The following is a 16,688-nucleotide window of genomic DNA, read 5'->3' as shown; positions in this document are numbered from 1 at the left end:
CTGAAATATATTACTCCTCTCAGCATGGTTTGTTTTAATTTCAACCACAGACATGCACGTTCAAACACATCTTGTTGATAGAATATGTAGCATAATAAAATATTATTTATTCATAACGTCGATATGTTTTGGTTGTACCAGGAACATGTGTAGACCCCCCCCCCCCCCCCCAACCCTAACCATGGAAGTCATGATTTTCACAACTTTGAATCTACTCTAGCTGATGACATGTTTATCTTTTTTCATAAGAAAATAAATTGGATAAAATTTTGCGAGTTTAAATCTATAAATCTATTTTGGTGGAGGTATAGGGTAGATTGGGCCCAACCCACATGCACCCCCCCCCCCCCTCCGAACCCCGATAAAATTCTACATGTACGTCCGCGCCTGCGTTCATTTCTATCTGCTTCATAGAATGGATGGGTACATCTCTTATCATAAATGTTATGTAAATCAACCGACTTAAATTAAACAAGTTGAATGCTCAAGATTAAGGAGGCTGGGTGTTCAACAAATTAACCATCAGATTTTACATATGATAATTTTGGCCACACTGTAAAGTAAACAAATCCAAATGGTTTAGCCTTAAAATTTTAGCATTTTCCTTTATCTTAATATAGAGCTCTTCGTCATAAGGAGTTAAATATTGCATAAAAATGGTCACAAACATCCAGCCCTCTTAATAATATGAGGTAGATGTATCTCGACGGAATGTTATGTCCCAATCATGTTTGGTTTTCCGTTTTATATACTTCCTGTCCTATTTCAAAAAGATGGCGGATGATTTAGAAAGTGAGAAAAATATACATTTTCTTTCACCATAAGAAATTGCCTATTAATCTTATCTTAAGATGAATATAAAATTTTATGTAAAATAAGGTTATAAATGAAATGTTCAAATAGATTTTCCTTTGACATATTTTGAATTGTGATTTCGTGCATATTATTGGACGCATGTTGTTTATTGCGTATGTAAATGGGGAAGCAGACAGATAAATGGGTCTGTAAATCAATTCATCGTACTGCCAGAAATAAGCAAATAAATTCTGCATAACTAATATACATGTGCTTAATAATTTTTAGCTACACTAATCGTCTATTGTATTATGTAATTGACGATAATATTTTGATTTCAACATATTACTTCTAAATAGTGTTTTAATGGGTATTTTTCCACATAAATTCTGTAAAAGAAAGTCTGAGGCAAGTAAAGCGACGACATCAGTAGTAAATTGTCTAAAGATTTTAATGGTACTCATTGTTTCCACAGAATTTATGTGGAATTAAATTAGTAAGTCCAAAAGTAGCATAAGTTTTTGTGCCGTAAATCGCAAATTTTTGACACATATGGAACTGTAGCTCCAAAGTCTCAGATTTTTTTCAGACCGGGAGCTACAGACCTGCAGCTAGTAGAGTTTTAATGTGTTCAAAGGTGAAGGACTTCCATTGAGTTTGTAACAAATGTGATGTGTGATCACTTGCAGCTTTCAGTATACATAATCATTATGTTAATTGTTATTCATCTTTGTTAGGCTCATCTGCTGAAGCTCTGATAAGTTTCAGAGAGGGTAAGTGCTGTAGCTGCACAAAAACCTTGGCATTCTTTCACAATGCAGCAGTGAACAAGAACCTTTAGTTATTACTTTTCCTTAATTCTGGCTTTAAATCTGCTAGCATGATATAAGCATTAAATTCATTTATATTCTGGTGGTGTACCAATCCATTACCGGTATTTATTTTACATGGAATACCTGAAGTAGGTTGCATGAAAATTTGATTTCCTGACTTTGGCTTTCTGATGTGATATTTTTATCCCTTATAGGTTGTGGGTTATGCATAAAAATCATGGCAGAGCCTATGCAAGCACATACCAATGCTTACAGATCATAAATTATTTTCAATATAGACAGGGCTCAACCTTTCACAGCATATTTTGGTGCTGGGACCATTAATATTTGGAAAATTAGCGGCTAACTCTAAGAAAAATCCTTTTATATACTATAATGCATCATTTGAAAGCTTTAAACTTATCATCTGTATTACAAATTGTATTGCAAAATGTGGAGACATGTGCATGTCTTTTTCTGGTTTATGGGTTATTGATTAAAAAAAAAATAATGCAATCAGTAGGGGCATAAAAATTTTCATTTCATATTTAGAGCAGGGTCTTTCTATGGCCCTAGTTAAAGACAGTTAAGGACCCTAATAAAGAATAGTTTTCAGGCATCGGAAATAAATTAATGCAAAACTATTCATTTCAAATTATAATTGATAAAGAAATTGAATGAATATCCTCTGTTTCCAAGGATTGTGAAAATATACATGTGGTCTATTCTAATATTAAAACATGTTGAATATTCTTTATTGAATAATGCAATTGGTGAAATATTGCAGAATACTTTGTCATTATATTTTTTTCTTTTGTCTTCAGGTAGCACTGACTACAAATCTCCATCAAGGCAGAGAAATGTGAGTGTAAATGAATTTTGAGTTAACTGCCATGGTGTCTGTATATACCATAATTATAAGCCTTTGATGTCTTGGACCTTGAAGTGAATTGGTTTCCATTACCATCTTATTTTATGATAAGTTTACATTAACATGCTGTTTTCTTTGTAGCCAACTCGTATCAGAAAGAAAAACACAAAGTTTTACAATGAAGATGAAGACACTTCATTTTCGCTACGGCCGCGAGCCCCCAAGAAGAGAGAGCGTAAACCCGTAGGTTTAATGTTGTCTTTGATAGGTTAAGGGGTTTCACCACCTGATAAAAGATTTCATAAACCATTTGCATTTTGAGAGTGTCTTCTTTTTGTTTGTATGTCTACTTACATGTATCTACAAAACAAGTGTCCTTTTTTCAGGGTCTTGGATTGACTGTTCATGACAAAAAGATGGCCCAAGCCATCGGAGTACGACTTCGAAACCTACTGAAGTTACCTAAGGCCCACAAATGGGTCTGCTATGAATGGTTCTATTCCAACCTTGACATGTGAGTACACAATGCAGTGATTTACTTGCAGTGGATCAATGTTAAAATGAATAAAACGACATAAATTGTGTGTTGTTTTACATGTTTTTTCATTTCTGCAGACCCCTATTTTTGATGGAGAATGACTTTTCTATCTGCATGAAGGAGTCTTTCCCACAGCTAAAGATGAAGAAGCTGAGGAGGGTGGAGTGGTGTAAGATCCGCCGCTTGATGGGAAAACCTCGCAGGTATTTATAGCTTTCTGTGTGTCAGTATACATGTTGTTTACCCTACATAAACCATTTGGAGAGATATGTACCACAAACTTTGTTTACATCAACAAAGGGTGTAACTCATTCTCACGAGGAAAGTTCATTTAGATAAATGTTGGATCATCAGCATACATCAGCATAGATGTAATCACATTAAAGTTATTCGTAGCTCTGCGTTGATATTTATTTTTCATAGTGTTTATCTTTGTTCTTTTTACCATTTATGAGCTTTTGTTTTAATCTGGGTCAATGTTCAAAAGTAACTGGTCCATTGTTTAAAATTGAGGAAGTGTTATCCAGACATGACCATGCACATGTATACCAACAACACTGAAAACCATTTATATACATGTATTTCTTTTACATTTTAACCTGATTGCATCAAGAGGCCTTTGTAACCCTTTTCTAGATGTTCTCCAGCTTTTTTTGAGGAAGAGCGAGGAGCCCTGGAAGCCAGACGTACCAAGATCAGACTTCTACAACAAAGGAAAATGTCAGAGCTACAAACCTTCAAAGATTTACCCGAGGAGATTCCCATGCACCTTGTTATTGGGACAAAAGTTACAGGTGAGGTTTGGTAGACTTGCACAGAAATTTTCTAACAACATCTCTTGTAGAAATAGAAAGCATCTGGACATTTCACTAATTAGCATTAATGTTTAAGAAGATAGAGTTTTGAACAGTATTTAACAAATTAGAATGATATTTATAGGGAACTGATGTTATCATGAAAACTTGAATACATTGTATAACTTATTTTTTTTCCTTGGAGAAGAATATGTTTACATGATAAATTTTTACTTTATTTAAGCCCGTCTGAGAAAACCCCAGGACGGGTTGTTTACAGGAGTGGTGGATGCGTTAGACACGGTCACCAACAGTTACAGAATCACGTTTGACCGACCGGGAATCGGCACCCACTCTATCCCAGACTATGAAGTTCTGGTAAGAAGAAGTGTTTAGAAAGAGTCATATGTGCTCATGCGCATACATGATAAGATGTTTCTCTGACACATGAATCATTTATTTTACACACAAAAAAATCAAATTTGATTTTGTTTATAATTTTGAATCTTTCTAATGATGAGATAATATGTTAAAGACATGAAGTAATGATAATTAAAAGATTTTCCTTGTTTTTCATAAACTGTTCGATATATTAAGAATTTTTGTTTTGTTATATTGTTCATTATGAAATAAAACTAAAACCTATGAATTCCCGTGACAGAGTGTGGAGCCCCAGGAGACTATCCCACTGTCAGCATTTCAGCAGAAGCACCGACCCAGGCAGCCCACCCTGTTCTCTCCTCCCAAGTTTGTTCCTAGTCTTGGCTCCCCCAACCCAGAGCTGGTGAGATACTCCATCCAAGGAGGTTCTTTTTTAAATAGCATGGGGAAAACTCTATGATATTTAAAGAAATTCCTTTCAGTGTTTACAAATGTACACAGTATTAGAATTTTCACAATCATCATTATTTCAACTTTTTAATGCTGTAGACATACACATTCAAAGGGTGAATATATCTTTAACAGGATAACGACCCGCTGCTGAGTGGTTCCACCTTCACAGGGAAACTCCTCAGTCTGGAGGGCGGCACCTACGGGGGATTCCCCATCAAGTTCCTGGTCCAAGTGGTAAGTTCAAGGTCATTTATTTGGTGTTTAATAGGTCAGAGATACAAATATAAATCTACTAGTTATGATAAACATGAGTTTGAAAACAGTAAGGCTATAAAATATGTCGGCTTTACTGGATTTATTACACACCTTCAATCTAATTTTGAGTCAAAATGGGGGCCCATTATTACTAAGGATAATTATTAAAAAATGAAAGTTGTGAATAAATGTCACAGTACTTTAAAGTACATGCATATTTATTGTTTGCAGTATTTAGTTATTAAAGTAGATTCATAAGCTTAAAACAATGAGAAACCCTTATGTATTGCTGTGTAAGGAAGATAAATTAACAAATACACATGTACTTAATTTTTATGCATTGAACATGAAGACCATTGTGTCAGGTTCAGCAATTTAATAGTGCTTTTTATGAATGATTAATTCAGAGATGTCATGAGACAAAACACACCAATTAGAATAATGAAGGCATGATTGGCACCTGGATAATCCCCAGGTACATTAATTAGTGTACTGGTACCTGTATATGCCTGCTTCTTAATTGGGGTTAATTAGGTGTTACATATGAATACAAGGTTTGATACTGGACATGTTTCTTGTTTAAAATTTATGCTCTGCTCCTATTGAATAGCAACTGTCAGCATCAGAATCTTGCTGAATATCACCAGGACAAAGAGTCTCATTTTTTCCATAGTTTGGCCAGTGTTGCATGTTTTCATTGACAATTGTTTCATTTTTAGTGCAAAAAGTAAATGCTTGTGTTTGCAAGCATGGAAAGTTATGTTTGTGAAGATTATAGATATATTTATTCATTTTATTGTACAAAAACTCCTTAAAACTCTCTTTTTAAAAAAAGTACATCTGCACAAATGGCCTTTTAAAGTTAAAGTTATATTAGGTAGACAGAATTGTATATTGAGAAGTCATCCTCTGGGAAATCTACTTTTATATCATGCAAGTAAAATCAAATGATGTATGAATGTGGGGCTTTTGCAAATTAAACATATAATTTGAAGTTAAAAAGAACTGTTTTGTCTTAGACACTAACTAATTTGTTAAAAGAAAGAAATTAATTTGTTATTCAAGTCTTCCTGGAAAGGTTTTTAATATAGACATTTCCGGAGTAATTTTGCATTCATGCTCTTTCTTTGACCTATATCATGTTACTTTATTGTTTATCATTAAATAAATATCTTCAAATGACTTGAGTACCATTCCATGGTTTAGATTGAAAATGTTAATGTCCTCTTTTTTAAAACGCTGTCAAAAAATGATTAAAAAAACCCCAATCTATTATTTTTTTATTGTAGACAAGACTTTCCAAAATCCTTTCACTGAAGAAAGACTGGATAAACCAACTCAAGAATTTAAACACAGAAGCGGAAAAAGCGGTAAGTGGTTATGTAAAGTCAATAAGTATTGAACTGCATGAACTGTAAATCCATTACATATCCTGGAGACAGAGTGAAACTCAATTAGCGACTGACATGTGTGGCTGTAGGGTGTGTCAGGTAGAGTAGATGTAGCTTGAAACTCTGTGTTTTATCATCAGAAATCATTCCAGCAGCCCATCAGTCGAGACTTTCAGAAAAAGTATGCAACCACTGTCCTGGAGCTAGAGCAACTTAACAAACAGCTGAGCGACTGTCTGGGAGGGGTGCAGAACTACTGCAAAGAGGTCAGTATGCTCAGAAATAGTGATCAAGTGTTATTACAATAGTTATAAATACACTTGGAGAAAACATTTTTTTCTTCCAAAAAGAGATGGTTAGCATTTTTAGCCTTTCTTTCTCATAAAAGGAGCTTTTAAAAAGGTATAAAAATGCTTTGTTTGATAAAACAGTTGAATTTTTTTTATTAAGATGATATTTTATTGGTAAAAAAATCATATTATGAATTTTTAGGTGGAATAGGATGGATACAAAGTACCTGTATTTTGAAATTTGAACACTAACTTTCTTATTGTCTTGTACTAAGGGTAATTGCTAACATATTGCTGATATGATAAGTTTCTTATGTTGTAACAGCTGGCTCCAGACATGGGTATGACCCCGCTTGATGAACCCTCACAGATCAAGACCAGCTGTGATGAAGAGGCTGCAGACATTGTCAACAGGATTAGTGTAAGAGAGTGTCACATTAATAACACAGCTGTTAGTTAACAGTAACAATACTTTAAAATAGTATTAATTTGTGGTGAATTAGTACCGGTAACTTGGGAAGAGAAAAAACTCATTGCAAGTTGAAATTATCAATACATTCAAGTATTTGAATATTTTCACAGATTTAGACAAAAGTCTGAAAAGGTATTGCATTCATGCATATATAGTACATGGATATATACCGTAGATATTAAACATGTACCATTATGCATATTATAGAATGATGTACATCTAGTATTTTCTGTCAAATTGTGACCATGAGAAATTTTTCTCTTTTAGGGGATGTTCCATAAAAGAACCTCAAAGAACCATAGAGTGATTGATTTGATCTCAAGTTTGACTTCACTCATGCTGCAAGTTAGGGTAAGTCCAGATTTCATTCTAAGTGCTTACTTCTGTTATACATGTGCATGATAGACCATCATTAACAAATGTTAATGTATTTTGGAAAAGGAGAAAAGGGAGTGTTATTCAAGTTGTTTTAAGAATTTTTTTTTTTTTATCCTTTTCCCCAAAAATATTTCAAAGAAGCAGTATCTTTTCACTGCTTTTGATACTTTACACACAAAATATTTTTCTATTTTAGTACATGTAATAACAAAGGGAAGCTGTAAGTTCTATAAATTCTAAGAATTTACTCTTATTTATTTTCTTTTTCTTTGGCAAACTTAATGTAGATGCTTCTTTTTTTGCCATGAAAAATGAAAATAAGAGTGGACCCTGAAAAGACTCTTATGTTTACTATGGTAGTTTACTTAGAATTGTAGCAAAGTATTATCTTTACCAACCATTGCCAGAATGATATCCAATTACATGTATGTGTAATCCAAAATAGCTTTTCTATACAACGTTTATGCTTTTCAGACTTTTTCTGAACGTGAATTTAACTCCTTCGAGTTCAAATGTCTACAAGATACACTTAAAGAAATAAAAGATAAATTAGATGGGAACAGCATAAAGTAAGTACCATACCTGTACAGCATAAAATACCATACCTGTACAGCGTTAAGTAAGTACCATACCTGTACAGTAAGTACCATACCTGTACAGCGTTAAGTAAGTACCATACCTGTACAGTAAGTACTATAGCTGAACCGCATAAAGTAAGTACCATACCTGTACAGCAAAAAATAAGTACCATACTTGTACAGAATAAAGTAAGTACCATACCTGTACAGCATAAAGTAAGTACCATACCTGTACAGAATAAAGTAAGTACCATACCTGTACAGTATAAAGTAAGTACCATACCTGTACAGCATAAAGTAAGTACCATACCTGTACAGCATAAAGTAAATACCATACATGTACAGCATAAAGTAAGTACCATACCTGTCCAGTGTCTGTCCTTTAAAATTGTCTTGTTTGATGTTAATTGTCATGCATTTAAAAATATTTTTCAAATATGAAGAGACTGATACCCAGAAAGTCTTTATTTTTGTGGAATTTTACTTGTTTTCCTATAGGTGTATATTATTTATGAATTTTTACAGTGCATTCCAGAACAACGTAGAAATCCATATAAATCACATACAGAGTGGACTCAGTCAGATGGGGAACCTCCATGCATTCTCTTCCTCCACTTACAAAGTCTGACCAGGTGAAAGGTCAAGGCCAGTGTGATTGACATTGAATGACCTGCAGGGTCACGACAACTGAAAGCATGCCCCATCTTGTTATGGATTAGAAGCAGGTCTTGTTTAGTTACATTAGGGAAGGAATGTGTGCATGATTGTGATAAAGCAGTTGCTGTACTATGAAGTTGTTAAACAACTAGAAATTTTAAAATGAGACCAGTGTTGTGTAAGATGATCAAAATAATGATTTAATGATGTCAAGCATTGTATACAAAACATTTGTTGTTGATCATATAGGATTTTCTCTGTGAATACTCTTAGAATTATGTTAGTGAATGTACATAATGGTATTAATGCAATTATGTATGTGTGCATGGTACATGTGTGTACATGTAAGAAAAATTCAAGGATGAATTGTCATATCATATTGATAGTTCAATATAGAGACATTGTTTCATGGAGATACAATAAAATAGTTGTAATGTATCTTATTGATATCTAGGGGTCACTGATCTAAACATAGATATGGTATTACCATCAACTATAATTTCATGCGAGATTTGTGTAACAATGATCTGTTGTACAGGCTGAAAAGAGTTGTGTTTATTATGTGGTTGAGTATTTTAGTCATTCTAATTTTTTGTTAGATTTTATGCTGACTTTTACTAAAAGGCTTTCTCAATTTATACATACATTGTAAATATTAGACATTCTTTTTATTTGCCAAAGTAACAAGTTTGAAGTCAACACACACAAAAAATCTGGCTTAGTTTGGCAAGCAATATTTAGACTACAAGTCTCATAATATAAAGCATAATAGTCAATGCATATAATTATGTACATGATATACCCAACTTCCAGTTTTTATTTCCGTTGTTCTTTTTTTGATGCTTGACACAATTGTCTCACCATCACACATTTGATGATGTACAACATGTGTACTACATCCGACGACACTACCCAACTGACGCATGCTATGATAATGGCAAGTCCAACATATCCCATGTCAGCGGCACTCCGGCGGTCGTCATCTGCCTCCGCTTTTGTCTGACGTAGGAGGAAAGGTTTTTCTGTGGCAAAAGTAGTTTGCTCCTTATTTCTTTAAGAGATATATTTACATTATTTAGTGTAAGGTGGTTGGTTATGTTCACACAAGTGCATGACTTGCATTTATTGCTTTGTGAGGGAAGTTTGGAAATTTCACCGCTTGGCTTTGGGCTAACTATATCAGTATGTGAACTTGTTCTCTTCTGTGATTGCATCTGCTTAGAAGTTGGGTGTGGTGGTACTTTATCACTGTTGTATGTTTGAATTGTGTTCCCAGTCCTTTCATACTGTGGAGAACTGAAATGTGTTGTAGATGGTGCCACGTTACTATTCTGATCCATTGATGTTCCACTGATCTGTGCTGTTGTGGTGCTATCTTTATTTAAACCAAGGGAAATTGATGATGACGGTAAATCTGAGGTTGCCGTTTTTGATATTTCCATTGTTCCCTGTGTATTTGAATTGATGGTATGGCTTGTTGTCATCCTCAGATCAAGTCCACTGGACATGGAGCCCTCTGTTATTTGGGTATCTATAGCATGTCAAAAGTAACGGTCAGACTGTTTTGAACAGTTTTTAATTTGAATCTTCAAGTTGGGCATATACATGCAGTCCTTTGTGTTGGAGAAACTTACTTTGTTTGGTCCATTTTCCTGAGACAACCATGCTCTGGGCAACCAAAAAATTTCCACCTTAAACAAATAGAAATTTTTAAAAATATGAAAAGTTTGGCAAGAAAGATAATTGATATGATAAATAATTGTCTTAGATGAAACAACTTTTACCAGTAGATATTTTAAGTTGCAATTTTTATCTCTTTGAAGCCAGCGACTCGATGAAGTGGAATTGTTACTTCGTATACACATGATACAAATGCGCTCAATCTAGCCAAGCAGTAAAAGTTGCATTGTGCTGTTTGATTGTGTTATAGGGGGCAACAACATGATAAAAAAAACCCTCATTGGACACATATCAAAGGGGACAATTAAATTCAAACTAGACTTGTAAAATTGTTCATCAACAATACTTGTAAAAGTATAAAACTTAAGTCTAATTCTGATGAGAGTCAAAGGAGTGATTCAATTTTACTAGGTGAAAGAATCTCAAATGGACATTAAACAATATTTAAATAAACAAACCGGTAGGTACTGGTATCCTTAAAGTAAGATCAAACGGCAGAGAGCGCTGGTGAGTCAACTTAAGGCAGAACACCGGGACGACAACACTCGGGTCGTTGAAGTACTGCAACACAAGGAAACTGGTATCACCGACTGACGAGGAAATATCAGATTATTTTTATTGATACTGTATCGTTACATGTATTTGAAATAAGTAAGGTAACCTGATCTTATGCAGTAGTTGTTAACCCCCCCCCCCCCCCCCCCCAAACACACACTTAAGATGCAACAAGTTACGTCTGATAATAAATGTGTCAACATGCAAGTATATAAAATGTAACATGTATAGTTTAACTGTAATGACATTCAACTCACCGGCAGTATCTCCTTAATGTTAACATAGATTTAGGTAAAAATGAATCGCATTGAACAGAATAGCCTGAACTGTTTCTAAGGAGAAGTCCCCAGTTAAAATTCATTAGAACCATTTTAACAAGACCTTGGACTTTCAGTAGGACGTAACTATCTATTTCTTGCGTCAAAACAAGTTAATAAAGACGCAACTTCAAGCGAAATTTACACCGAATTTGTAATCTTAGCCCAAAAGCCAGACAAATCTTGTTGATTTCAGAGAGCCGTGGCTGACAATGAAATAGACAGGCCTACGTCACATTGCTGTTTAACACAACAACCCAAAGTCCAAGCTCTTGTTAAAATGGTTCTAATTCTGACGCAGTAAGTACCGGTACCTCAAGCTTTTGATATGAGGAACAGTCCTCCCATGGGCTGTAGTACAGTTGTTGTTGACCATAGTAAATTTGCGGTGTGTGTACGTATACCCCTGTGGTCATGTAAAGTGGTGCGGCATTGGTCACACCACTGCCTAATAATTCAGCAGCCTGCAAATAATATAATGCATTTATAAATGATAACTCGAGAAACACATTTAATTTTTTATTTAAAAAAACTCTTTCAACAGAAATAAATCACGATATTAATAGTAAACATGTTAGTTTTTTTTTTCATTCCACCGGGGGGGGGGGGGGGGTGTCAATCGTGATCCATGAGGGGTTAGATGAAATGGACATGTTAATTTTACAAAAAAAAATCTTGAAAATATCAAATTCTATTTTAGATTGATGAGGAATAAAGAATCGAGTTCTGAAAATATGTAAATCTTATCGTCCTTTAAAATTAATTATTTTTTGGTTTGGAAAAAGTAGCTTAGCAACGAGTATTCGAGTACCCGACTATTGCTTGGTCACGACGACCATAGACTAAAATTTTCTTATCCGATTACTCGCTATAAAGTGAATTAACTACGAATGAAAACAACAGGTTTCTTGGTCCGGACGTTACATTCTATGTCATTGTTGCCCCTGATGTATTTTTGACGTGGGTAATATATTGATGTCAAAGATATCTTTACATTTTGTTGATCAAAATCTGCTGGGTTTTTTTTTTTACAGTTATGCCCTTGATCAAATACCTTGCTATTCATTATCTGTACCATTTTCAAGTAATTGGGGGGCGTGATGAATGTGAGCTTGCTCACCTATTCTTTCATCATGCGTTATTGCAATATTCATCGAACTACACATCGAACATCATTTTGTACCATTTCAGTTGAAGCTATAATTCAGCACTGTCTGTATATACGTAGATGTACCGACCTTCCATACTTTTGTTGGTGTTTCTATCCGGGCGTTGAATATCAGGTTATAGGATTGATTGGCTATATTAGCCTCTGTACTCCTACCTAAAAAAACCCAGGTTTTTGTGAACAGTTCCATTTTGTTTAAGACGCTTGCAGCGAATAGTGTGTATACCTGTATTCATTAAATCCTACATGTATGTAAAGCGAAAAAAGAGATCATGCGCGGATCTAAAGGGGGTGATCCCCCCCCCCCCCCCCTTTAGATCCGCGCATGATCTTTTTTTTTTTTGCTTGTTTGATTTTTGTTTTGTTTGTTTGTTTTTTTATAATTGATTGACATCATTCATTAAGGTGAAGAGGAAAGAAAATCATTAATTATACCTATCATTTCAAAACCTATTGTAAAGTGAGCGCAACATTGATTTAATTATTAATAAGACCGTCTTAAACAAAATAGATCTATTCACAATAATCCAATTAACGACATCTTTTATGCATTTAGGTCATAGTAAAATTGGAGCTCACTATATGAGAACAAGTTAGACATGTACATATGTATCTGAATCTGTTGGCGTAAAAATGTGCTTACCGTTTAACTGGTACGCGGCGAATATGTTTCGCTCCGTCGGGCACCTGAGGGAGGACAACTCTTCACATACGGGACAGCTAGCGATGTCGGCCAAGGTGTATCTCTGAACCTGCCCGCAGTGACACGTCCCGTTGAACTGAAGGTGGATGCTCCAAGATTTAATTAAATCTCTCAATCTTTCTCTCCCTATCTGACTGTGTATTCTCCCTCTCCATCCCTAAACGATTTACTTTTACACTCTCTCTCTCTCTCTCTCTCTCTCTCTCTCTCTCTCTCTCTCTCTCTCTCTCTCTCTCTCTCTCTCTCTCTAACACCCGTGCATTACCCCTATTGCCATATGGATTTCTCCTCTTGTTTCGCATAGCATCTGACAAATTCGCAAAGCATATTTAATTGTAGGTGGCACAAAGCTGGATATGTTGTAACAGCCCAAAAAGACAAAGGAATCTGAAAAGGACACACAATATCACATCAACTGATAACTTTGTTATTACTGGATTATCTCTGGATTAAAACAAAATGGATGAAATTTCGACACTCCGTGTTAGGGTTTGGTTATCATTATTCACCTGTTACCAAATCATTTCCCTTGGTTTTGCTTCCTGAGAATATAAATTTTGGATAGTTTGGGATATTTGCAAGATGAAATCCTTCATAAATGGCATACCAGATGCCTGTTCTGTCTTTCGCGTATTGCCAGTAATAGGAACTGCAAAAAAATGCGTTTGTGCATTTGAAAAACCACGTGGAAAGTACGAAACAAACTGAAAACAATTTACTGCATGCTGCACGTGGACATCTTTTCCCCCAGAAATCAACATACGCTAATACATACACAGTAATTTGGTTGTTTTCTTGATTTGAGAAATGAAAAATTGTTTGTTCGTTTTTCTTTTAGGTTTTTATTTGGGGGGGGGGGGGGGGGGGTAGATCTACGTGTACCTGCGTTGTATCTCGCAGCTAGATTGGTCAATTCTGTGCGAGGAGCTCAGTAGCTGACTTTGGATTTTGAATCCCGACTTCACTGTAGGGTGTAGGTACGTTATCCAAAAGAGCACATCCCCAAATACGTTCAAAAGTTGTAAAGTAAGCTACCACAGAAAAACAAGAAAACATACTTATATTTTTTCTCACTGAGGGCACATTTGTCTCAATATGGTCACACAGTGGATGAATCTTTTTGATTATAAAAAAAAATAACAAGCACAACAGTGTGCAGAAAAGTTCTTTGGACAACAAATGTGTGCCTTTAAAATGATAGACTTACACTTTCTAACTGATCTGTGTAGATTCTATCCATTAATTGGCTTTTGTAATTCAATTTGTTCTGCACAATGTTAGAGATATTCAGAGTCTGGTTATAGTTTGTGTCCGAGAGAAATTCATCCATAGAAATCCCATCCTGTCCCTGCTTCACGAAGAGAACAATGTCTTCATTCTTGTAAGCTGTAGAAAACATAATCTTTGTATATCATTCTAACAAACGATTTAATTTCTTCTTTTCTCTTTATCCTTGTACTGTATACAGGGAAATATTCACCCCCTTTTTATTTTCGTCCCTTTCGCCCTTGTTATCAGCGGGCGAATTTAAAACTGGGTGAAGTCCAATATCAAAATTATTTCTCTTTAAACACAACTGTATCTGGGCGATTTCAAGTCTGGGCGAAACTGTTTGCAAGTGCAGAATTTCATAAGGGCGAAAATTACACGGGGCGAAATTAACCCTGTATACAGTATATATATTCCAGTTTATTTTAAAATATCATGTCATACAAAATATTTGAATATAAGTATTTTGTTTTAGTTTGCATTACGAAGTGTACCTTCATCGTTTTGAAGGTGTTTTTAAACCAAAAGGGTATGAATAGACATCAATATACATACCTCTTGACATTGTTAATACAGAGAACACTGTCATAACCCTCAAGAAATTCCTCATTGTCTCTTTTAGTTACGTGTTCGTCAGATGAAGAAAAAGAACCCCTTCATAACCATCCCATTCTGCATAATTTACCTTGAACGAATTTTTCCAGTGACAGAATGATCCTCACAAATCTAGAAGAGCAGTGGAATAATTAACAGGAAATCATATAAGAACAAATTGTGGAAATTCGGGAGACATGGGAATTTAAGGATATTAAAGCTAAAATATGACGCCGTAGAAAATCTCAATCCTTGTATCGCATATCTGAGGAGAGGTATTTTGTCTCCAGAAACGAGGATTTATGTGATTATGAACGACTATTAAAAACTGTAATAATGATGAAACAGAAGAAAAGAATAAACAATAATGTTTATTCGATAATAAAGATATTGGCGTTATGCCCAAAAATGCTATCCAGACAAGTAGCGTCAATATTAGTTGGTCTTTCAATAAAGTATTTATTGTTCCACAATTGATTTAATGTTATCTTTTAATCAATAATTTTTTCATATTTTTTTTTACGGTATTTCGTTTGAAATGTCCAATCGGATTCAATTTGCTTTATCAAAATTGATATTTTGAAAGTTATTTGACATTTTAGGTTGTCTATTAATACACAGACACCCGACGTTTTACAATATTTTCTTAATAAAAAAATCTTTATTCCATGATAAGTACATCACAATATCACAAGGGATTTTTTTTCAGTAAGAGAAAAGTGTAAAACGTCAGGAGTCTGTGATTCAATAGAATATGCCGTAAATTGTCTTCTTTTTACTATTGCATTGCGTTGTATAATTCACAATATGCACGTTCGTATTCGGTGACCAATTACTGGGTCTCGAGAATAAGTGTTGCTACCTGTCATCCAACGTAGATTGAATTCAATACAAGCGTTCATATATTATTACCGTATCACTAAGCTTATCTATTTAGAATTAACGCTATCATTGTTTCAATATCGATATCAATGTAGATAAATAGTAAAATTAATTTGCAAACCACATATTTTTATGTCAATATTGTAGCTTATAGTGAATTTATGACCATGTCTTACAAAAATAGGTTTCTTTACCATTATATATGTTTTTCTTATTTCTCGGGGGTTTGGCGGTAGCAAACACAAATTACATTCTAATTTCAATTTGCATATTACTAGTACATGTATATCTAATTACAATGTAATACAGCTTGATTTCTATCAAAAGAGATAAATAGTATAAAAATATTCATCTTTACGTTCGGCGAATGTTTCGGTCTCTCTAAACTTTAAACATGTGATTTTACATTTTTCTTACTAGAAATTAAAGTTGCATGTAATTATTGTTACATACCGGTAATACTTGAGGGGGCTTAAAAGTGCAATATAAAAATAATGATCGATAATTATGCGACTAAACTTTATCTGTGTTGTCAAAACGATGTCAGTCAGAACACTTTCAACACCACAAACCAAATGGTACACTGACTCAACACAGTAGACCAAGGCTTTGAAAGGAGAAGAGCTCAATGGCGCTTTGTAATTACGTAACTGAGTGCGCTTCATTAGACGAACTTTGACCATCTCATGAATCTTTCTGGACAACCCATTGCATTCTCAGTAACAATGGCTTTTTGTATAAAACATTCATATCTGTACTGCAATTTGATTTTTAATTAAGTTGAAATTTACTATTTTTACCATTTATCGCATTAACATGAACGTTATCGTAATTGTAAAAAGAAATTCTTGGGGT

The 16,688-nt window shown here is 34.5% G+C and overlaps 1 protein-coding gene and 1 pseudogene across 4 annotated transcripts; one reads left to right on the top strand and one right to left on the bottom strand.

The window, feature by feature from the left end:
- The first annotated feature begins 749 nt into the window (after window positions 1-749).
- On the top strand, window positions 750-9,103 carry LOC128160014 (protein lin-9 homolog). 4 transcript variants are annotated; one of them, XM_052823273.1, is made up of 16 exons: window positions 759-792; window positions 1,533-1,568; window positions 2,432-2,469; window positions 2,620-2,721; window positions 2,865-2,992; window positions 3,094-3,219; window positions 3,653-3,810; window positions 4,055-4,188; window positions 4,472-4,594; window positions 4,777-4,878; window positions 6,189-6,269; window positions 6,446-6,556; window positions 6,906-7,001; window positions 7,320-7,403; window positions 7,905-7,999; window positions 8,534-9,103. In XM_052823273.1, exons 1-16 carry the CDS (start codon window positions 774-776, stop codon window positions 8,634-8,636), a joined length of 1,536 nt encoding a protein of 511 aa, XP_052679233.1. In that variant the 5' UTR covers window positions 759-773; the 3' UTR covers window positions 8,637-9,103. The 4 variants fall into 4 exon arrangements, with proteins under 4 accessions (XP_052679242.1, XP_052679233.1, XP_052679225.1 ...); XM_052823265.1 differs by having other exon boundaries at window positions 6,443-6,556; XM_052823257.1 differs by having other exon boundaries at window positions 6,431-6,556.
- A 147-nt stretch (window positions 9,104-9,250) lies between these two features.
- LOC128160005 (uncharacterized) lies at window positions 9,251-15,384 on the bottom strand (annotated as a pseudogene).
- Window positions 15,385-16,688: the final 1,304 nt, after the last annotated feature.

Source organism: Crassostrea angulata, chromosome 1, assembly GCF_025612915.1.
Source record: "Crassostrea angulata isolate pt1a10 chromosome 1, ASM2561291v2, whole genome shotgun sequence".
Lineage (NCBI taxonomy): Eukaryota > Metazoa > Mollusca > Bivalvia > Ostreida > Ostreidae > Magallana > Magallana angulata.
The sequence above is the reverse complement of the archived record's forward strand: the minus strand, read 5'-3'. Positions and strand labels throughout refer to the sequence as shown.